Here is a 23,826-nt window from a genome sequence, read left to right as displayed (position 1 = left end):
ACCACAACTGATGTGTGAGCTGATGAATGTTTATAAGTGATCAAGCGATCGTGTCTCTTCAGAAAATTTGGATTTGGATTTCAATTCGTATGTATTCGTTTTCCGATCTCTTTATTAACTTTTTGAAGTGTCAAAGTAGTAGTTGTGTAGCTGTCAATGGAGGGACAGAAAACTTAAGATTTCATCAAAAAGATCTTCATCTTCATAAAAATGCCCTTACCTGTGTCCTTCAAACCAGCCGCCTCTGGAGGAAAGTATGAAAAAAGGACTGGTGGGATGATGTCTTGCTCCATTTCACAGACGATGAGTGAAAGGAGAATTTTAGAATGACACGACAGTAATTCATGACACATCATTCAACAACAATAACTCATTCCTCATGTTATACATCATGCCATTTCTACGCCATTGTGCTTTTCATTCCGATCAAGTGTTTACATGTCCTATCGATCAGATTTAAAAAGGAATAAACTAGGGCTGCACGTTTTCAAGTTTTTTCATTAACCGTTAACCGAGGCCCTTAGCGGTTAATACTCGGTTAACCATAGTGTGCGTCTGGGTTATTTTTAGTTTATTAATTTGACGACCGCCATCTCCGTAGTGAACGCGCCTATAGAGAGAAATGCACATCATGGATTACATAAACAGAGAGTAGCCTATTTCTTTTCGTTTTAAATTGTTAAAAGACATTTCAAGCTTTCTTAAGATATATTTCATGTCTGTGAGGCGTATGCTGTGTTTCGTTAAATTAGGATGAGATGCACGCTACAGTTCACAGAGCAATGCAAGTGGCCGCGAGGGCGCCGGCATGATTAGGGCATGTAGTAAAATATGCAGCCGAGAACGATTCACATTTCACACAGCGTTTGACTCGCGCGGCTGAGCCTCTCCCGGCAGAGTTCAAGCATCTGTGGACTCGTCCCTTCAGCTCTGGCCATCTTGCTTTCAGTCCGCGATTAGCTTTTTTGTTTTCTTCATTACAGTTAAAGTAACGTCTGCTTTTCTCTAGTCATTCACAAGTTTCTCACTTCAAACTTTCTTTCTTCTGATCCGTTATGCACTGCGCGCGCGGCTCCCGATCTGCTTCTGCCCTAATGCGACTTATAGTCCAGTGCGACTTATATGTTGTTTTCCTCTTCATGACGCATTTTTTGACTGATGCGACTCATACTCCGGAGTGACTTATAGCCTGAAAAATGTGATAAGCATTGCATTGCAATACTTGCATTTTGCCCCGTCACTCTCATTTTTAAAGTGCTTGTCACTACTCGATCTGTACCGGAACACGATTTGTTCTGCGCATGCGCGAAAACGTACTTTTGACGTCACTTCCTGTCATCGCCAAAGTTTTTTGCGACAACGGTGTCACTTTTTAAATATATATATTATTATAATTTTTTTATTGAACAAATACAAAAGCAAACAGCCACAGTTCAAAAAGGATTCAACAACAACAACAAAACAAATATAAACAATAGACCGACAGCAAAATGAATTAAACAAACAAACAAACAAATACATAATTAAATAATAAAAAAGAACACTATATATATAAAAGGAAACTATAAAAAAAAGCACAAAAAAAACAATAACAAAATTGAGCGAGGGGTGACATGCAATTTATAGTAGCCTAAATTAGATTCAAGAGAGTGAGACAGTGAAAAATATGGCAATGCCTTTTTTTCCCTTTTTACATATATTATATAATATTATAAAAAGGTATATATACTTCTTGCACCGCATAGAGGACTTTAAAGCTTTGGCATTGCTGGAAGAAAAGACAGTATCTAAATTACATTTCAGATCTTTACAAAAAATAATAAAGAAAGGTTTAACAGACTTGTGTATAAAAAAAAACGTAGCTAAAAAAAATAGATTTATAAGAAAAAAAATAACTTGTCTTTAAGACTATTGTCAGAGTTATACAAAAAAATACAAATGGGACATCAATATAATTGATTTCCTAAATTTCTTCCAAAAAAAAAAAGTAACTACATGAAAACATGAAAACAATCCCAAAAATGTGAGGGACAGACTCATCTTCCACTCCACAAAAGGAGCAAAGGGGATCCATCCCAGGAAACATTTTTTTTAATATAAATAAATTATCCCGTGTGTTTCTTAAATGCAGACATATGTATTCTTTATATTGTAGACAAGTATGTTGAAGTAGAAATGTTTTTACTTTTTCATTTAAAAAATGAAATATTGAATGCAAACAAAAACATCTGAATTTCCCAAATGGGGTCAAGCAAGTCTAAACTATTTAATCAATGTAATTAGTGCCACATAATACATTTGTATTTTCCAAGTGAGGTCTCGTAAATGTGGAGACTTAGATTCTTATAAAGATTTTATTTAACTAGGCTATATGGTATAAAAGCATCAAAACAACTTAAATTGTATTTGTATGATGGGTAAATATTATATTAACAAAGCAAGATAGGCCTACCTACCTTAATTTCAAACCTAACTGCAAAGTATTTGCTTATGATTAATGTTATGTTTAAATCCAGGTAAGCATGAGGACAAGAAATTTCCCAATTCTCAAAGTTTGTATACAGTCCAAAAGCAGGACAAACAAAACAACAGTGCCAGATGGTTACGTTGACAGCAGGTGCAACAACTCTTCCATTCTTACGATACCTTTATATAGGTAACAACATGTGAAATATAGCGCCATCTCCTGACAAATACACAAACACAACAATTAACATTTTATTATCAACTCTTCAAAAATCACATATTCATTGTTCTTTATTGTTTATTTTGTATTTATTTATAGTTATGCAATAAATAAAAAACTATCGCGGTACGGATCGAGTGGTAGTAATTCAAATAACTGCCGTAAATTGCTTTGCCATGTCAAACAGGAAGTAGAAACATTTTCGCGCATGCGCAGAACAAATCGTGTTGCTGGTACGGATCGAGTAGTGACAGTGCTCCCACGCTTTCTTTGCCCGCTTAGAAAGCGGGTCATGACTTCTTCTTGTGGATATTACAAATGTCTGGGAGCGCTCTGACGGTCTCTAGGGGTGCAAAAATATATTACAACTAAATTCAAAGCACGTCATTGACGCCACTTAATCGAGCAAAATGTTTTACTCGGTTACGCAATTTTTAACGGTTAATCAGTTAATCGGTTAACCATGGACACCCCTAGAATAAACCACCCCTTACAAACCGATCACTATTGCATTCGGAACAAACTTATTTGGGTCTATTAAGGTGTTTACATGAAAACTTTTCAGTCTAATTGAGTCGTCAATCCAATTACTAATTGATTATTTAGTTGCATGTAAAATAGCCAGTGTAATGGAGAGTTTGCAAAGAAATGTTTTTGGAAAAAAGCAGCAGCCAACTGTACTGGATCTGACAGCATATGCATTACTAATTGTAAGTAAATGATTTCATGTTTTGTCTGTAAATGATTATTTAATATGCATAATGTTTTCAATTGCATGCAATAGAGAGTGGGTGCAGTGAGAGTCACTGTTTCCTATGCAATGAAATAAGCCAATCATAGCAGTGGCTATGATTGATAAGAGTTCATTCATTTCAGACAGAGGGGCAGAATGAAGGTTGAAAATAAAAGTTTCTCCATATTAATTTGCTGAAAAACTATTAACATTTTTAGAGTGAATGTCATGACTCCTTTTAATATATTTTAATATGGTGGTCACTGATTATGTGCACAGGTTTCTTCAGCCAGTACAGAAGATCGATATGAATCTGACAGATTTGCTGGGAGAGCTGCAGAGAGACCCCTGGCCCGTCACTCAAGGCAAACGACCGCTGAGATCGCTCGGAGTGGCCCTTTCTATTGCTGTCGGTTTGTTAGAGGTGACTTATGTTATTATCTTTAATGATTTGCTGTGCTGGCAGCTTTGCTACCAGCTGAAGTTACAAAATTATACGTTTACACTATCGGTTTGGACACACCTGCTTGTTCTTTATTATTTGGAAAAAAGTAATAATAAAGAACAACCACTTTTGACTAAAGCTGCACAATAAATTGTTAAAAGATCACAATGTCATTGTCAAAGACACACAATATCAATGTCAACGCCCCAAATATTTTTTTTAATTCCTAAATGAAAAATGATTTAACACTGCCTATTAAAACACTTCCTAGTAAATTGCCTAGTAAAACACTGCCTAGTAAAATACACAATATTAATTTCAACACCCCAAACTATTTTTTTTTATTTCTAAATTAAATATTATTTGACACTGCCTATTAAACCATTGGCAAATATGACCACAGTGGAACATTGAACATTGAGAGAGCAGTTATCATTTATAAGTATGAAACGGCTTTAAAGTCTTTTGCTTGAGTCTTTCACACAGTATCATTAATTCTGTTGCAATAATTCAAATGATCTCAAAAGTGAAAATGAAAGCTTGTAGTTCAGATATGAACACTGACTTGTATGGTTGATGTCTATGAAAATGAAGCAAATCACTTTTTGAAAGTAACTTGAAACTTCAAATACAGGTCCTTCTCAAAAAATTTTGCATAGGTGATAAAAGGTCATTATTTTCCATAATGTAATGATACAGATTTAACTTTCATATATTTTAGATTCATTGCACACCAACTGAAATATTTCAGGTCTTTTGTTGTTTTAATACTGATGATTTTGGCATACAGCTCATGAAAACCCAAAATTCCTGTCTCAAAAAAATATCCAACCAATAAAAGAAAAGTGTTTTTAATACAAAAAAAGTCAACCTTCAAATAATTATGTTCAGTTATGCACTCAACTTGGTCGGGAATCCTTTTGCAGAAATGACTGCTTCAATGCGGCGTGGCATGGAGGCGAATAGCCTGTGGCACTGCTGAGGTGTTATGGAGGCTCAGGATGCTTCGATAGCGGCCTTAAGCTCATCCAGAGTGTTGGGTCTTGCATCTCTCAACTTTCTCTTCACAATATCCCACAGATTCTCTATGGGGTTCAGGTCAGGAGAGTTGGCAGGCCAATTGAGCTCAGTAATACCATGGTCAGTAAACCCTTTACCAGTGGTTTTGGCACTGTGAGCAGGTGACAGGTCGTGCTGAAAAACGAAATCTTCATCTCCATAAAGCTTTTCAGCAGATGGAAGCATGAAGTGCTCCAAAATCTCCTGATAACTAGCTGCATTGACCCTGCCCTTGATAAAACACAGTGGACCAACACCAGCAGCTGACATGGCACCCCAGACCATCACTGACTGTGGGTACTTGACACTGGACTTCAGGCATTTTGGCATTTCCTTCTCCCCAGTCTTCCTCCAGACTCTGGCACCTTGATTTCCGAATGACATGCAAAATTTGCTTTCATCCGAAAAAAGTACTTTGGACCACTGAGCAACAGTCCAGTGCTGTTTCTCTGTAGCCCAAAGTGGCTTGACCTGGGAAATGCGGCACCTGTAGCTCATTTCCTGCACACGCCTGTGCACGGTGGCTCTGGATGTTTCTACTCCAGACTCAGTCCACTGCTTCCGCAGGTCCCCCAAGGTCTCGAATCGGTCCCTCTCCACAATCTTCCTCAGGGTCCGGTCATCTCGTCTCGTTGTGGAGCGTTTTTTGCCACACTTTTTCCTTCCCACAGACTTCCCACTGAGGTGCCTTGATACAGCACTCTGGGAACAGCCTATTCGTTCAGAATTTTCTTTCTATGTCTTACCCTTTCACTTGAGGGTGTCAATGATGGCCTTCTGGACAGGGTCGGGTCGTCAGTCTTACCCATGATTGCGGTTTTGAGTAATGAACCAGGCTGGGAGTTTAAGGCCATGTCCACACTAATACATTTTCATTTGAAAACGTATATTTTTCTCTCCGTTTTGGCCTTCCATCCACACTGAGACAGCGTTTTAAGTCAATGAAAACGTATCGTTTTGAAAACGCTCTCCAAAGCGGATGAATTTGAAAACGCCGTCATCGCGTCGTAGTGTGGACTGTGAAAACGGAGGCTTTTTAATACGATGACGCATTTTTAGCCATGTGATGCAGTCATATGACCAATTCACGCCGTATTTATTTTGGTACGTCTCCCAGTCTACATTTTCACTTGCTTTTAGCACTTTATATTCATGTGTTACTCGCAGCAACAACTCCACCTCACTGTCGACCCATTTAAAAAACTCAGTGCCTTTTCTCGACATTGCCGCAAAATTTCAAAGAGTAAATAAACAAGTAGCGGTAATGACGCAAGTCGAAGCGTCTTGGATTTGCACATGCGCAGTACAGGGATGTAAGCGTTTTCAGACGTTTTAGTGCAGATGAACATTTTTTGGAAAACGATTGAAAATGATAGTGTGGACGCGGAGCGTTTTGAGACGAAAACTCAGTTTTTAAATTTATCCGGATTAGTGTAGACGTAGCCTAAAAGCCTCAGGAATCTTTTGCAGGTGTTTAGAGTTAATAAGTTGATTCAGATGATTAGGTTAATAGCTCGTTTTTTGAACCTTTTCATGATATGCTAATTTTTTGAGATTTTTTTTAGCTGTATGCCAAAATCATCAGTATTAAAACAATAAAAGACCTGAAATATTTCAGTTGGTGTGCAATGAATCTAAAATATATGAAAGTTTAATTTTTATCATTACATTATGGAAAATAATGAACTTTTATCACATATGCCAATTCTTTGAGAAGGACCTTTAAAGATTGTATCCGTTACATCGTTTCACCATTAGGTGGTGACAAGTGACAAGTTAAAAAAAAAGTTATTGAGTCATTAATTCAAGAGATCAAAAATGCTGATTCGTCCAGTACGTGAAGGCAATGAATCATTCATTCAAATAAAAAAAATTAAAAAACTCAAATTAATTAAAAAAAATTTAAAGACTGCAGCAATTCACTTTTTGAAATAACCTCTAGTAAATTGGATGCTACTTTGTTTAGTTGTCTATTCAGAATCTTGATCTCTTTAAGAATAAAAATGGATTCTCATTCATCCATAATTGTGCAGCTCTACTAAAAGAATCACAATTATGAAATCACACAAACAGAAGTATGGGAATTATGATGTGACCAAAATGTATAGCTACTTCAAACTCAACATCATGTAGTGCATACTGGGATGCTTGTTAAACAGCATTTGAGAAGTTACTATGTATGTGGAATCGTTGCTGACTGCTTTCTTGTTCTTCTTTTTGTTTTTTTTCCCTCAGAAATGCATTTATTGTAATGGAAATATATAGTGTTCTGAATACTTCACATGTAGGCGCAATTTATAATTGTATTACATTTTATATTGGTATTAAGCCTTTAGGTTTTTAAGTTCATGAAATGCATAAATTAATTTAAGTGTGTCCATGCATAAATTAATTTAAGTGTGTCCAAACTTAAATTGGTCATCTTGCACTTGTGCTTGTTAATTGGTTCCCTCCATTTACTCCCCTAATGTAGTGCACTTACCCTAACACTGGCGCTCGCATCATGGCTTTCATCGGTGGACCAGCCACTCAGGGTCCAGGCATGGTGGTAGGGGATGAACTGAAAACACCTATTAGATCCTGGCACGACATCGAGAAAGACAATGCCAAGTTCATGAAGAAAGCCACTAAAGTGAGTTTTCTCATATTTTTTGTCTATATGATTGGCTTGATGGAAGTACCAACATCCTGATGGTACCAATGCTTTCATGAAGATGAAGTATCTTCAAGTGGCTATACTGTTGACTGATGGGTTTTAAAATGTTAATGTCACAGATAGGTGGGTTTGTGATATAAACAAAATCTTGTATCATGATATATATCATAATAAAGTTTTTATATCAATTTGATACCAATTTTATATTATATCAAGTTTTTTTATACCAATTTGATTAGTAACAGTACTACAAAAACAGACAAATGTATAAAATAAATGTATCACATTTATAATAAAATCATAGTCTTTACTGTGTAAATTAAATACACATTATATAATCACAAAAGTGATTCAGTCAAGAGCGGTGAGAGATGTTCTCTTTTTTGTTTTATTAGTATAATAATAATAACAGCAGGTCAATTTTGGATGCTGCCACTTTGACCGACTGCACAAATCCATTATACTCGTGCTTTGTTCCTTCTCAACTGTTTTTGTTCACTTAAGACAAATGACTGTTTACATGTCACATAAATGCCACTTTGACACATAGGTATGTGTGTTTAACTGTTCAAGCCCAATTAGGTGGCAAAGAGTTCAGTTATCTCGCTCTCTATGAGCAGCGCTTCATTATGTAAGCAATAAGCTTTCATGACCGTGCAGCACAGCAATGTCACATGAGTGTAACTGCGATAGAGATGATGCGTACCAGTTACCAGTTCTGCTGGTTAATCGTGTTTACCGGTATATCCTAGTCACAGAGATGCATTGGAAAGTTCACAATAAAAAAAAAAAAGTCTGCATTCTTAACTTTTTGACATTTCAGACCAGAACACTGTAATATCTGAATGTTATTATCTGGGGGGGATAAACTGCATGTTTTTTTCTTTCATATGTGTGAAAATAGCTAATAGCTGCTTTTAAAAACTGATTCTCATAATTCGTAATGGATTTGGGTTTACATTTATGCATTTGGCACACACTCATTTTAAAGGAACACTACACTTTTTTTGAAAATAGGCTTATTTTTCAAGTCCCCAGAGTTAAATAGTTGAGTTTTACCGTTTTTGAATCCATTCAGCTGATCTCTGTATCTGATGGTAGCACTTTTAGCATAGTTTAGCATACATCATTGAATCGGATTAGACCATTAGCATCGCGCTCAAAAAAATATCACTGCGCCACTTCACCCATGGTACGGCAGGAAATTCCCTGATTATTACGCAGGAATGATAGAATATTTCCTATCCATATCGGTCTAAAATCTGTTTGGGCCACAGGAAGGCTTTCTCAAACTTAATTTTTTTTAAAGAATTTGTACACATTTAAAATAGTATCATTCCCTTGTAGCACTATGAAGCCTTGGCCAACCGTGCCGCCGCCAATGGACACATCGTTGATATTTATGCATGCGCTCTGGATCAGACGGGATTACTGGAAATGAAGTGCTGCACCAACTATACAGGGTAAGTGAATCCAAAAAGTTTTCAATTTTCATTTTAAATTGTGTTTCAGCATTCTGACAGAGTAGGCTTAGATATTGGAGGTGACTGGTGCATATTAAAGCATGTTAAGAGTCAGCAAAACAAATCTAGACATATCCCCAAGATTTTCAGCATGGATGAACACTTATTCAACTTTTTTTTCTTTGCCATTATACCTGTTTACTGTATACGTGCATTCATGATGAAAGTCCAAATAAAGAAAATGCACCTTTCTGCTTTTCTGTAATTGTCAGGGGTTATATGGTCATGGCGGACTCTTTCAACACGTCTCTGTTCAAGCAAACTTTCCAGAGGGTTTTCACTAAAGATGTGCAGGGTGCCTTTAAAATGGCACTTGCAGGGACTCTGGAGATTAAGGTGGCTTGCTTTTTTACATAATTAAAAAAAAGTTGTTCTAATTGGCTTGTTTTGGCTATTTTACTTAATTTATTTAATTGTGCTATATATGGCTTTCTTTTTAACACTGTTAAACGATTATTTCAGACTTCAAGAGAGATAAAGATTTCTGGAGCAATTGGCCCGTGTGTCTCCCTGAACGCCAAAGGTCCCTGTGTGTCAGAAAACGTAAGTAGCGCATCTTATTTAAACCAAACAGGCTCAATTATATAATATTTTCTCTTAGGTTTAGCTTTATCTCTGGCAATACAAAGAACATACTTATAGTCATTTTGACATCTGCTTGTAGGAAATAGGAACTGGCGGCACAAGTCAGTGGAAAATTTGTGGACTGGACCCAAATACCACTCTTGCATTCTACTTTGAGGTTGTGAATCAGGTATGTGCAAGTAAACTTTTTTTATTCTCTTTTTACATTCTACCCTTGATTTACGCGTTTACAAGTTAACATTGCCACATATGATTTTGGAAAACCATCACAGAACAATAATTTTGACATTTATTCCCTTATTTTGTAAAAAAAATCAAGCAAAAACTCCCTTCACAGTATTATGCATGCGTACCATATTTTGTTGATCCTGGTACAACATTCCTGTCTAAAAAATGTAGTCTTAGGCTGTGTTCGAAATCGTCCCCTGAACCTCATTCAATGTTCCCCACATTATCCCTCTAATACAGTTCGCTTAAAGGAGTGAATTAAAACGAGAATTCGGGCACTGAGTGTATTGGTAGTGCTGTAGCTTTTGCAGTTTGTGCTTGTTGTTTAATAATTATTTGAAACTTAGCTAACTGGCAGCTCCAGTAATGATGAAAAGATTTATCTTGAACTACGTCATGAAAACTAGTATGTATAAACCTTATTAAATTATTTAATAATCAGTCAAAAAATGTATATGATGTGCGCTAAAGCCACATTGGACCAGCGGTTTGGAAAATGGATGGATGAATGATACAGTTGCTGGCATCATCTTCTGGTCAGGTGCGGGAATTCATTTGCGCGGCCACTACAGGGCCATTGAGTGTACTTCAGTTATACGCTTAATTGCGGTGCATTATGGAATTGAACAAGTGCATTTGATAATGTCCAATATGTTTCAGGACATCACTACAAATGTCTGTTCCAGAATTCTTTCTGACTCACCCACCGCTAGCCTAGCTTAGAACAACGACTGGAGGTAAACGGCTCCATCTAGCTTACTGCTCAATAAGTGACAAAATAACGTCTACATTTTCTGAAATATATCATATATTGTGTATTAGCTCAATCAGTGTTTCAACTGCAGAAAGACAATACAAGTAAAAGACTTGTAAACAATGTCTCGTAGGGTCACAGTTACATAAAAAGTCATTCAGTGTTCACAGCTGTTAGTTCACTGGAGAGATGCAATCTTTAGCTAACTATATGCACTATATTTAGCATACGACTGGAGTATATATATTCATTATACTTAACATTTTAGTGATGTCTATTATTTAATATATATTTAAATAAATCTATCATGAAAATATGTATAAATTTTGCCATTGTGTATAAATAATTATATTTCAAAAACAAATTCGAGGGAAAAAATGGCCTTATGTGTTATTATATCTTAAAATAAAATAAAAACTAAATTTATGATAATAGTTTGGGCTCTGTTGTTAACCTTTAATATTATAATGTGTAAGTAAGGGCTCCCTATATAGTTTACAGCATTATCATTTAGTTAAAATTGAATAAGGACAGACAATTTTTTTTTCAGTAAACCACTGTTGAATAAAAATAATAATAAAAAGCACAAAAAAATGGTAAAACTGCTGTCCCGAACCCATACCAAACCACCAGTTTTATCTAACTCCAAAAGATATGGTGAATAAGCTAAAGTCGCAAAAAGTCAGTGTGTTCCTTTTAAACTTGACATAAACTGTAAACTTCTCTCAAACGTCCCTCAAATTCGATTGGATGATTAGAATGTTGTTCCAGGATCAGCAAAGATGTTGATCCAGGACCATGTTATACTTGATAAAATCACCAGTCACAGATGCTGTTGTCCCTGCAGTCTGACACGTTTCAGGTTCATGTAGATTTCCATCTTATATGCAGGTGATCCACTAGAGGGCAAACTTCCATCATACATGGGATGTTTTGTTTTCTTTCTTTCTGCAATTTGAAGCATTACTTTCCTGCAGTAGTTTTTAACCTTTCATAGCTTTTAGTGATTCACATAATTCACAATTATTCCAAATGTTGCTAAATATATTAAGGAATATGACGTGACATTTTTACAGTGAATCATTTCAAGTTAGTCTCAAGTTCAGTTATTTTTATATTGTGAATATTCAGTGTATGCATGGCATTAATGCTGGCCATCATACATTTCACAGTTAATGTACAGTGAGTATTTAGCTTTTATATTACGAAAACTATATTTACATAGCAAATGATATACAGTACATCAGATCAGATTATGCCAGCAATATTATATAAGTTCCCATTGAAGTCAGTCATTATTAATATGGTTTTCAAGTTTCTGACTGCAGTTGGACTATAATTGGCAGTTTCAGATGTCTGCTAAACATTTTAGAGATAGCTTTTTCTCATTCACATTGCACTGTCCTTTGAGGATTCCTTTAAAAAAAATGATTCTGCTCAAGTCATAAAAGAAAACAATGCATCTTTTTTTTGATGCAAAAGTCTTGTTGAATATTGCACAAGGTTCCTTCTTTCTGTCTGCAAGTCTGTTTACATCATAAATTGCTTCTGGTTAGCTCCGCCAACCCAGTGTCCTCTTCTGCTGAGGTGAAACGATGCTGTAGATGCTTCCTTAAGTCATGATTATTTCTACACTATTTAATCCAGCAAAGGTCAATAAGGGTCGTGCTCAAACCAGCGTGAGGTCCTGTTGGGGTTGGCTGTTTGTTTGTAGTGCCGGTGGTTCACTGGGAGCTGGTGAAGAGAAGCTGTTGCTCTCGCGGCGTGGCTGTATGGTTTTGCACTGGGAGAGGGAGTTTTTACGAGGATAGTCAAACATCTGTCGGATTTTATTCAGGCTTTTGCGCAAAGCAGCTCTGTACCTACTGAAAGACACAAACAAGGTCATGGTAAACCTCCCACATACTCGCATGCTCTTCGAATCTAAATAACCACATATCAAAACTATGATTCATAGCCGCTGTAAATGTTCTCTTTCTAGATGTTGCCTGAATTGGCCATTACGTTTTACACCAGCAGGTTTTTACCTACACCTTCCTTTTACAATCCTGCTCCACGTTCAATACCTGCCGCATTTTATTTACGAAACATTATTGAATGTGGCATGTATTAATATGAGATGCCACATCTGATACTAAAAAGGCCAGAAAAGTCTTAATCAACAATAGAAAGGTAATGTCTGTCCATGATTACATTTCCCAAAATAGAGAGCTTATTTCCTGGGAGAATATGTCTTATGGGTCTTCCTGTCTGTCTTCTATCTATCTTGACATTTAGGGCTGAATGACTAAAATCTTATACTTACAGTATTAGTAATGAGATATATCACAATACAGTGCTTTCACCTAAATATTCAACAATTATATAGTTTATATAATAATATATAAAGGCATAGTGAATAGTCCACAAAAAAAACAAAACTAAGAAAGGACAAAAGAAATTTAGACTACCGTTAAAAAGTTTGAGGTCTGTAAGATTGATACATTTTGTATTTATTTGATCAAAAATAAAATAAAACAGTAAAATTGTGAATTATTACAATTTTGAAATATTTTAAAATTAGATTTTAGAATGTAACCTATTCCTGTGATGGCAAAGCTGAATTTTCAGATTCATTACTCCAGTCTTCAGTGTCATAATCCCCCAGAAATAATTCTAATAAGAGAACTTGCTGCTCAAGAAACTGTGATGTATTATTATCAAAACGGATGTGGTGCTTAAAAGGTGTCATGAACTGGCTTTTGTTTTGTTTTATACTGTTGTCTGAGGTCAACTTATGATGTTTGTGTGGTTTTTACAATCAAAAACATCATAATGAATAAGTAATAGGTTATTTTTGACCCTAATTTTGAGGCTGTCTCCTGGAATGCTCGTTTTTATGGGTGTGCCACATTGAAGCCTTGGAAGTAAACGCCCACGCTTGGGATCGGAAAAGCTTTGCAAATTTAATGAGCTTCGGCTCCCCTGCGGGGACACTTGAGGGATTGTTTTGAAAGCATGCGGGGAAACGGCAACCGGAAATATTCGCCCAGCTCGCAAAATGTCTAAACACAATGATTTCTCTCTCATCCACCCGCGATTAATTGGAATGTTTTTTTTTTTTTTTTATTACATGGCCTGCCCGATTGGTGGATATAACCGTGAACCGTGCATTAACACACACACACACACACACACACTTACACACTCCTATTTGTGAAATGTGGACATTCCATAGGCGTAATGGTTTTTATACCGTACAAACTGTGTTTTCAGGATTTTATGATTTTTTAAGCATTTTGAAAAGTGGGGACATGGGTAATGTCCTCATATTTCACAAAAACATGAACGACTTGAATTTAATTAACATTGTTTATTTCAGGAAACTTAAGTTTATTTCAATGATATTTCAATTTTCATTTAGTTGATTCGGGTTAACATTCTTAATTTTGTCCAAAAATATTAAGTTCAATTATACTAAAATGAATATCAAACAAAAACCATAACAAGTAATCCAGTGTAATTATAGATTATAGATGTTATCTAACAAGAAAACCTTTTACAAAATCTTATTGGCTAGCGAGAAGATGGTTTTGTTACATCCATGGCATGCCCAAAGTAGTTGTTTTTTATTATTGAAACAAATTGAATTGTTATTAGCAGGTCCTAACTCTGAGCACATGCTCTACACTTCACCAAAGTGGTAAACTCCAAAAACACTAACATAACACACTTTTAAATACCATTACACATTAAAAAGTCCCTCCATTTTCTCATCTTGTTAAAAATGCATAAAATAGCAATGTATTTAAACATTTACTCTCTGAATTCAGCCCCTTTGCAAAGCATGATGGGAAGTGAATGTCCAGTTTGTTTGGGTTACTTGATTGAATGTTATTTGAAAATAAAAATATGTCAAGATATGTCAAAGAGAGAAAAAAAATTAAGATATGTCTGAGTAACGGTTTTATGTCAATATAACATGAAGTTACATTTGAACCACAAACCTGATATAATGGTGTTAAATCAAGATGGCTAACTTAAATAAAGTGAACAGTATCATGCAATAAAACAATTTTTTACCCGCACAAAAAAATGAAGCATGTTGCTTCTTTCATTCATGGAATCTCATCCTTTCTGCAAATCCAGTCTCTTATTTACAAACAAATCCAAACAAATTACAAACAAATCCCCCCCCCCCCCCCCCCACGTCACCTGGATGTTCATTTAAAGATAAAGTTCATCCATGCATTCATAATATCGGGATCTGAATGAAGTTTATGAAGTTCATTGCTTGGAAATTCGATCTGGTTTAGCTATTTATCAAGTCCGTGGTACGAGTCGGTGGGCGGGGCTAATCTGGCGTTCTTCTTCTTCTTCTTCTTCTTCTTCTTCTGTTGAGGCAGTGTTTCACCACACTCTGACGTCACAGTCTGGCATATTCTGAGATTGATCATTTGCTGGGCCTGGTGTCAACAAAAGCTTTTCTTTGACTAACAAGGAAGTTTTTACTGTGAAACTGTTACCATGATCTTTTATTTATCAAAAGTTTAAGGGAAAATTTTATTCTCAATTCATGACTCCTTTAATAGTTTTGTGGATGCCGCGATGCATTTATGACGAATAGAAAGTTCAAAAGAACAGCATTTTATTTGAAATTGAATTGTGCAATAATGTGAAAATCATTACATTTGGATGATTTAATGCATCCTTGCTAAATAAAAGTATGAATTACTTTTGAAAATAAAATAATATACTGACCCTAAACGTTTGAACAATATTGTACTTTATTTAATATGATAACTTTATCTTTTAATTTGGAAACTAAAATAATTCCGAAGACTCCTGCAAGAGGCAACAACTTCAAAGTTAATTTAGTTCTTTCTGTCTCTCCAAGATTGACTGACCACCAGAGAGCTGTGATAAAGCAGTAAAGTACAATATAAATGGTATAGCAGAATCTGTACAGTCATCACTGAATATATTGTTATACTCTCTAGCCCTATATGCATTGTAAGAAACATACCTGGCAATGGACCCTAATTCCACGATATACAGTAGGGGTGTAACAATACACTTGTTACGATTCGATACAATCGCGATTCTAAACTTACCATATAATAATTATTGCGACAAGTCAAAATAAAGGATTTTTTATTATTTTTTTAAATAAAATTATTGTTATTATGGTCACTGAAACTATAGTTATTATAGAGCACTGAAACACTGAATTAACTTTGGGGTTTCCCATTTTTACACACAATAACCTTTCTGTAATTATTGTTAATTTTTTTTTTAAATGATAAAGTGTGTGAAATAAATTCTTCAAATCAAGAAACGGTGCTCGCTGTGTCCCACCTCTCCTGCTATTAATGCACTATACATATAAGAATAAACCATCTAATGCTTTGAATAATTACACTACTAAAACCAAATGTGATCTGCTAATTTAAATGATGTTTACGCTCTCACTTTGAGGAGTGTGCGCTTCAGATGATCAATGCAATCAGTCACAGTTCTAATCGCAAAAAAGCGTGTGAAAATGACTATTCCCAAACTGTAAATAGTTACTTCTGCATGTTGTTTCTGCTCGTCACGCAATCATTTGAACGTCGTGTTTACCACCGTATGTGCGATCGTTGTGAATCTTTTCATCATATAAAGCCCCTGTGTCTCTTCAGAAGACTTGGATTTGGATAAGACACTCGAGTGATTATTTTTACGATGCCTTTATGACAGTTTTTTGGGATCTTTTAAGTTTGAGAGGAATGGAGGAGCTTTAAATGGAGAGACAGAATTATTTCTCTGGTTTCATGAAAAAATCTTAATTTGTGTTTTGAAGTTAAATTAAAATCTTATAGGTTTGAAATGACACGAGGATGAATATATGATGACAATTAAATTTTTGAGTGAATTATACCCTATAAATACAGTAAGCTGAGCCTTGAATAAAACAACTCTAGATCCCAAATAATATAAATGACATCAACGATACATATCGTCGCATTTTTACATTGTGATATCTCAATATACGCTGTATCGTTACACCCATAATATACAGTCATCAGACTGGTGGACTTATTGGCTTACGTTTGAGTCATGGAGATGATCCATGGGTTGAGAGTTGAAGTGAAGAGGACAAGCCATGTAGCAACAGCCGAGGCAGGCTGCGGGCTCTCTTTTCCCGTCAGAGTTTCATAGAAGCAGATAACGATGTATGGCAGCCAGCAAATAAGCAGGCACACTGTCAACAACACACACAAATTACACACAATGACATGGTTAAAGATTTCTGGGGCAAGCTTATTTCATTAGCTCAAGAAAGAGGAATATTGACTTGCATTCTCTCGAGGTTTTGTTGCATGTGTGATGTATTTTGCTAATTAGTTTCTCCATAATCTACCTGGACCCTTGCTGGTCACCAAAGACAGCGGAACAAATATCATACATTTTAAATAATTAGGTTTTCAGTTGATTAAAAATGTAAATCAAATTAATTACATCGAGTTAAATCACAATTAATCCACAACAATTAATTTTGCAGTCAAGCTTGATGGCCTGTCCAAGACTTTGACAATATGCAATATTTTGAATTGTTGGTCTTCATATATACAGTACACACAGACTGTCTGTGGCCACTGTAACTGTTATTTCATTCTCTATATATTTTCTGATTTGCCTAACTTGTCAAAACACATCTTCTATTTTTTTTATTATTTCCATAATAGGCAAAACTTTCAAATTTAAAAAGAACACAAATGGAAATATAAGAATTATGATATGCTAATGAATAGTATTGTGACCAACTTCATGAGGTGGATTGTAGGTACCGTTTTTTTAAAACAGCATTGAAGTAGTATGCTGTACACTTTTTGGCTGTGTTTCCTTCCTCTCCAGTCCAACTCTTCCATTAAATAAATTAAAGTTTTAGTTTTGAATAGAAATTCATACATAGACAATTTATGTTTGTCAGCAAAACCAATTTAAAAAATTTAAACAGAAGCCTTTATATTAAAAATGCTTAGAGGGTTATGAGAAACATTGAGAGTGAATTGAGTTGTAACAAAGTGTGTCTAAACTTTTGACTGACAGCAATACTCTACCAAGACAAGTCACAAATGAGGTTTCTTTAATATCTCAGTTATTTTTTATAGGCAGTAAGGGTGAGGAAATTAAGACAGCTGTGTATATAAAACCAAAAAAAAGTTTTTTTTTTTTACTTGCATCTGACACAGATAGGAAATAATCTGCATAAGATCCAGTTTTCGCATCCAATCAAAGCCAATTCCAAATGTGTTTTACATCAGCTCCATATCCGATATCTGAAAATCTGACCTACATTTAAGCACACACATCCGATTTGATTGTATAATTTAACCAACAAACTTCAACTATTAAACTACTCATTCTCTCTCTCCCATTAATTCATTTGAATTCATACAATGTTTCTTTTTTAAATTCATTTCAGAATTCTAGATCTAACGATCTTCCGATAACCTAACAAATGGAAATGATCGTTCTTCCATTATTTCCGCTCTATAGAGCTCTGGAAGTTGACATAATGCAATCTAAACCCCGCCATTTTGACAAGCAATCAGGGGAGTGCTAGAGTTTCTGTTGCATTGGTATCTATAGTGGTCGAACAATAATTTAAAAACAGGCTGTTTAAACCTTACTATTTCTACATGGTGGACAGCTGCTGTGTGCAAGGATGCCCGAACAGGTGGGGGAAAGCCAAGAGGAAAATAATGTATCGTAGTAAGTTGTTGAAATGCTGTGAATTTTAGTTAATTCTTCCTTCAAACTAATTTTGCCTCACGCAACGAATGCTAAAAATAAGTTCCCATTAAATACGACACCTAATCATGAATAACATAAGTGTTTTTATATTTAAATAACATTCAGAAACTGTAGGCTATTTAAAATTAAATTTAAGGATCAATAAATAAATACTGGAACAAAAATTAAATTTACTGATTATGACTTATGATTTTATTTAACATGCAGTCTGTCTGCAATTTTATTCTATCCGTTAACATCACTCCTAATCGGAAGCTTCCGTAAATATTTAGTTTTTACGTAGATTTAGGCTTCAACTAAGTTTAATGGTGCAACGCAAAAATATTTAGTGGTGCATAAGTTTATATCAAAACTAGGCTAATTACAACTTGCGCAGAGCTCCTTTTTCTCAAGATATCATTATCCTTATAATTGTATATAATGTAAAACGCAGCACAGCAGACCCAGGCAGAGCGTACTAGCTCACTGATTGGCTGTGCTGCGGCAACTGCACGAACCTATGGCGAGGCGGCTGAGGCGTGCACCAATCGGGTCACTTCGCGCCCAAACGAAACTCTGACACCGCTTAATTTTGCATATTTAAAGGTGCCGTAGAATGAAAAATTGTATTAACCTTGCCATAGTGAAATAATAAGAGTTCAGTACATGGACATCACATACTGTGAGTCTCAAACCTCATTGCCTCCTCCTTCATATGTAAATCTCGTAAATGTAAAACTCCACGGGAAAAAGAAGTGCTTCTCAACATAAACTCAACCATGACGCAAGCGTTGGGGATCATTTATACGCACGCCCCCAACATTTGCATCTGTGCAAACATGTTCATTGTCAGGCGGAAATGAAGGAGCCGAATCTATTGATGGTAAACAAGACACTCGAAGATAGCAAAAACGGCTCTCATGACACATGGTTGAGGTTTATTAATCGGATACCACAACAAATCGTTCGTTTGTTCGGCCCATTTCAAGCAAGCTTCACTCAGCGTCTTAAACAAGAAAGGGGCAATTACACTATATTCCTGCAAGCAGTAAGTAATTTATCCACTTATTGACTAGCTGTTTAAACAATTTCTGATTAAATTGAAAGTTTCTTAGAGAGACCGCATTGTCTAGATAATGCAAGATGCTTACAGTAACAATAGGAAACACCAAGTACCATACAAAATTAAATAGTGTGTCTAATGACAAAGGGTAATATTATTTTGTATTACAAAATACAACCGTAAATACCGTTCACTCGATCCTTCTAGCAAACGTCACCTTTTCCACCATATAAGTTAAAACGATACTCAATGGAGATTGGTGAAATGCAGCCTACTTTTTTATTGGTGTTTTCAGATTATCCGCGCGCAAGAGATCTCGCGTGCATATGGTTGCCAGATTTGATATGTTTAGGTAAAACACTGGATAGCATACAGGTTTTTTTCCACAGAAAAGCTCTGTTTGGGGGATTTAATTACTGAACATTTTATCAATCTCCATTTGAGATGTTTTGCTTAAAGTGTCATTTAGTCGGTCTGTGTTCTATCAGGACGGTCAGGACTCACGAGGATGAACAACTGAACTTGTGTGAGCTGCTGAAATAAGCCAATCAGAGCAGAGCTCAACATTAACATTCATGACTCTTCCAAATAAGGCAAAAACAAACTGTATCTGGCCACATACCCTCTATGTAGATATCAGAGAACAATTTAACATATTGTTTCAAATCATTCTAGGGCACCTTTAAGCTATAAAAGCCCATGTAACGCCATAGGATTCAGGTAAAATCGTCTGAAGCAATCCCCTGATCTAAACACAAGCACTGCGGGATACGCAACTCGTTCCCTACTTAAGGAGCAAATCAGCATATTAGAATGATTTCTGAAGGGTCGTGAGACACTGAAGATTGAAGTAATGATGCTGAAAATTCTGCTTTGCCATCATAGGAATAAAGTACATTTTAAAATGTGTTCAAATAGAAAACTATTTTAAATTGCAATGTATAACACAATTTTTTACTGTATATTTGATCAAATAAATGCAGCCTTGGTGAGCATAATTATTTCTGTATAATTATAATTATAAAATAATTAATTGTGTACATGCTGACATTGTTCTGTGCTTGTATTAAGCAGGAAAAAATCTTTATATGGCAAGGTATAAATAAATGTTCTTAACAGAATGATGTCAGAAAGATAAGCACTTAATGAACATGGCAAAATCAAATACAATAAAACAGCTTTATGTCCCTTTTTTAATTATGCTTACCGATGGTTATCACCATTACTATGGAGCTTTTGAAGTAAGTATTGGCTGGCACGTAGAAACAGTGGTCTTCGTTGCAAACAAACGTCCCACGACGCACCTGGTTCCTGGCTATGTACACTATATATCCATACATGGAGCACATCAGTACAATGGGAATGATTATTCCCAACACCATGAAGAGCATGTTGAAGGCGATGCTGGACGGTTTGAAGCTGGGAACGCAGAGGAACTTTGTCTCGCTGTAGGTGTAACTTCCAAAACCGAAGAGTGGCAGAGCTGCGGTGAGGATGCTGTAGACCCAAACAATCGCAAGGATGATTTTGGCCCGGTGCGATGTAAAGATTACCGGATAGCTGAGGGCGAAGCAGATCTCCGTGAACTTGTCGACAGTGGCCCAGGTGAGGGAATGGATGGAGGCGAGCTGGAGCAACAAAAACAGAAAGGCACTGCCCTTGCAGGTGGCGCTCTTGCTGGGGTAGCTCTTCACTTGGTAAAGACTGTTATGGATACCAAAGGGAATGGTGGAGGCGCCCAACGCCAGATCACATAGGCTGAAGCTCAGTGTGAGAATCCAGGTGTCCGTTTGCAAGTTCTGGTTGAGTAACACCACCAACAGTAGTAACAAATTCCCCAAAACGGAGCAGATACTGGAAATAATCATCAACACTGCATAAACCACCGAAGTCCACTGCATGTTTACATGGGAGTTCAAATGCAGACATGTGCAGTCAAAACATAAACACCCATACGACGGCAGATCACAATGGAAGCTGCGGAAAGAGGTTGTCACGTTATCAGTGCCAAACCACCAGGGAAGGTGTTGCTGTATGGGAGGAGTGTACCTCATGCTGATCTTTAGGAGTTGAGTTGATGATGTACCACGTTTTACCAAGCACTGATCTCTTTGGGGAGTGTAGTCAAGCCCCCCTCCGTCTTTACTATCATCTCCTGCCACAGCCAGTTCGAAAATGGCAAACACGTTGCTTTGAGAGGCAAAGCTATGTGAACAGCTACAATCACATGTAGCGAGGTAAATAAAGCATCTAACATTTAAAGAGCACGTTTCTGTGGACACAGGGAGCATGGGGAGGCTAGAGCGGCACTGCTCGGCAAACACAACGCTTGAGATTCAATATCCTCTGTTGCCAGCTTTATGAGGCTCTATTCATGCTAGTGTTTTTTTTAGTATAATTGGTGAGAAACATTACCCTAATTCGGTTTAAGTCATAATTATTCATTAAGGCTTCAGTGCCTTTACCCAGAGATTAAGCCTTCTTTCCAGTTATATCCTGTTACATTTGTCATTTCATAAAGATGTTAGATTACAGGTTTTTTGTTGGTATTGCACAAGTTGTCTTTGCAAAACCTTACTTGGATGTAATTGTTTAGTCAAATAATTAGATTAAAATGTAATAATCATTTCACTTTTACAGTCAGTTTATACACATGTTGAGCATGTATGAACCATGACTGAGGTACATACTAGTTTATGTTTTAGAGAAAGGTGTTAGTGTTACATGATCCTTCAGAAATCATTCTAATATGCTGATACTGAAGAATAATTTATTTTCAATGTTGCTTAATATTTTTGTGTAAAATGTATTATACAACCATTTAAAAGTTAAGGCTAAGATAAAAAAAAATGGATAAACTAATAATTGTATTTAGCAAAAATGCATTAAATTGTCAAAAGTGAACATAAACCATTTGTTACAAAAGATTTCTATTTCAAAGTACTATTTCAAATGCTGTTTTATTTTATTATTTTTACTTTCTATAAATTAAAAAGTAATTGAAAACTATATTCTTATAGTATTTTCACAAAAATATTAAGCATCAGAAACTATTTTTAGCATTGATAATAATAACCATTATTAACAATTGAGCACCAACAGAGCTTGACATTAACACCCACCAACCTGCAAAATGTAGGTGGATTTCAGCAGTGGCGTGTAACAAAATCACTCCTACTATCTACTTTGGCAGGTTGAATTTTATATATAACATATAAACTATATTGCCAAAAGTATTGGGAGTCCCCTCTAAATCATTGAATTTAGCTTTTCCAATCACTTCCATGGCTACAGGTGTATAGAATCAAGCACTTAGGCATGCAGACGCTTCTACAAACATTTGTGAAAGAATAGGTTGCTCTCAGGAGCTCAGTGAATTCAAGTGTGTTACTGTGAAAGGTTGCCACCTGTGCAATAAGTCCATTTGTGAAATGTATTCACTACTAAATATTCCACAGTCAACTGTTAGTGGTATTATAACTAAGTGGAAGCAATTGGGTACAACAGTAACTCAGCCACGAAGTGGTAGGCCATGTAATTTGGCTACTGACTGCATTGTGCCAAGTGTAAATTTTGGTTGAGGGGGGATTATGATGCAACATTTTGGACAATTTCATGCTCCCAACTTTGTGGGAACAGTTTGGGGATGGCCCCTTCCTGTTCCAATATGACTGCGCACCAGTGCACAAAGCAAGGTCCATACATGGATGAGCGAGTTTGGTGTGGAGGAACTTGACTGGCCTGCACAGGGTTCTGACCTCAACCTGATAGATCACATTTGGGAGGATTTAAAGCAGAGACTGTCCACCTTCTTGTCCAACATCAGTGCCTGACCTCACAAATGCGCTTCTAGAAGAATGATAAAAAAATCCCATAAACACACTTCTAAACCTTGTGGAAAGCCTTCCTAGAAAATTAAAGCTGTATAGATAAAGTGTATAGCAGAATAGATATAGGACGCTCTCTCTCATCTCTCCGACAGCAAGTGAAGCACAAACCTGCCTCCCCTACTTTCATTTGCACCAGATGAATATTGTTGGTGGCTTCAATTTCAGCATGGGATTTTACTTATTCCTGCAGATTTTGTGCTCTCATTCAAAGTGCGCGCACCTAAAGTTGCCTCTCAGCTCTATATTGAGTTCTTTTCGCCTGCTTATTGCGCTTCAACAGTCAAATACTCATCAAATAATGTGAAAATGCTGGTTTGGCAAGTATTCACATAAACAAAGTTAGTTATTTTCCTGTTACCATTGTGAAGCTGCTTTGAAACAATCTGCATTGAAAAAAGCGCTATATAAATAAAGGAGTTATGTTTGGCCAGTTGAAAATGCTGCAT

At 36.1% G+C, this 23,826-nt stretch overlaps 2 protein-coding genes across 2 annotated transcripts in view; one reads left to right on the top strand and one right to left on the bottom strand.

Moving 5' to 3' along the window:
- The window catches only part of sec23a (Sec23 homolog A, coat complex II component), a 47,561-nt gene that overhangs the window by 10,306 nt on the left and 13,429 nt on the right, over window positions 1-23,826 (top strand). Inside the window, exons 7-12 of the mRNA XM_067455942.1 lie at window positions 3,699-3,843; window positions 7,397-7,555; window positions 8,927-9,042; window positions 9,315-9,438; window positions 9,565-9,645; window positions 9,767-9,856. Coding sequence (XP_067312043.1) covers window positions 3,699-3,843; window positions 7,397-7,555; window positions 8,927-9,042; window positions 9,315-9,438; window positions 9,565-9,645; window positions 9,767-9,856 — 715 coding nt within the window. The remainder of the gene's footprint in view (window positions 1-3,698; window positions 3,844-7,396; window positions 7,556-8,926; window positions 9,043-9,314; window positions 9,439-9,564; window positions 9,646-9,766; window positions 9,857-23,826) is intronic.
- On the bottom strand, window positions 12,254-21,930 carry LOC137091479 (adenosine receptor A3). Its single transcript, XM_067455943.1, has 3 exons — window positions 20,698-21,930; window positions 16,739-16,892; window positions 12,254-12,534 (listed from the first exon to the last, which is right to left on the bottom strand). Exons 1-3 carry the CDS (start codon window positions 21,779-21,781, stop codon window positions 12,339-12,341), a joined length of 1,434 nt encoding a protein of 477 aa, XP_067312044.1. The 5' UTR covers window positions 21,782-21,930; the 3' UTR covers window positions 12,254-12,338.

The sequence above is a fragment of the Pseudorasbora parva genome, chromosome 10, assembly GCF_024679245.1.
Source record: "Pseudorasbora parva isolate DD20220531a chromosome 10, ASM2467924v1, whole genome shotgun sequence".
Taxonomy (NCBI): domain Eukaryota; kingdom Metazoa; phylum Chordata; class Actinopteri; order Cypriniformes; family Gobionidae; genus Pseudorasbora; species Pseudorasbora parva.
Note: the sequence above shows the minus strand (reverse complement) of the source record. Positions and strands in the feature narration are given on the sequence as shown.

Excerpts from the sequence above, each read along its gene's own strand:
- LOC137091479 (XM_067455943.1), bottom strand. The coding sequence starts at position 21,781 with ATGCTCCCTGTGTCCACAGAAACGTGCTCTTTAAATGTTAGATGCTTT. Across the intron at positions 16,893-20,697 it reads AGTAATGGTGATAACCATCG|TGTGCCTGCTTATTTGCTGG; the intron begins GTAAGCATAATT and ends TGTTGTTGACAG. Across the intron at positions 12,535-16,738 it reads ATCATCTCCATGACTCAAAC|TAGGTACAGAGCTGCTTTGC; the intron begins GTAAGCCAATAA and ends TGTGTCTTTCAG.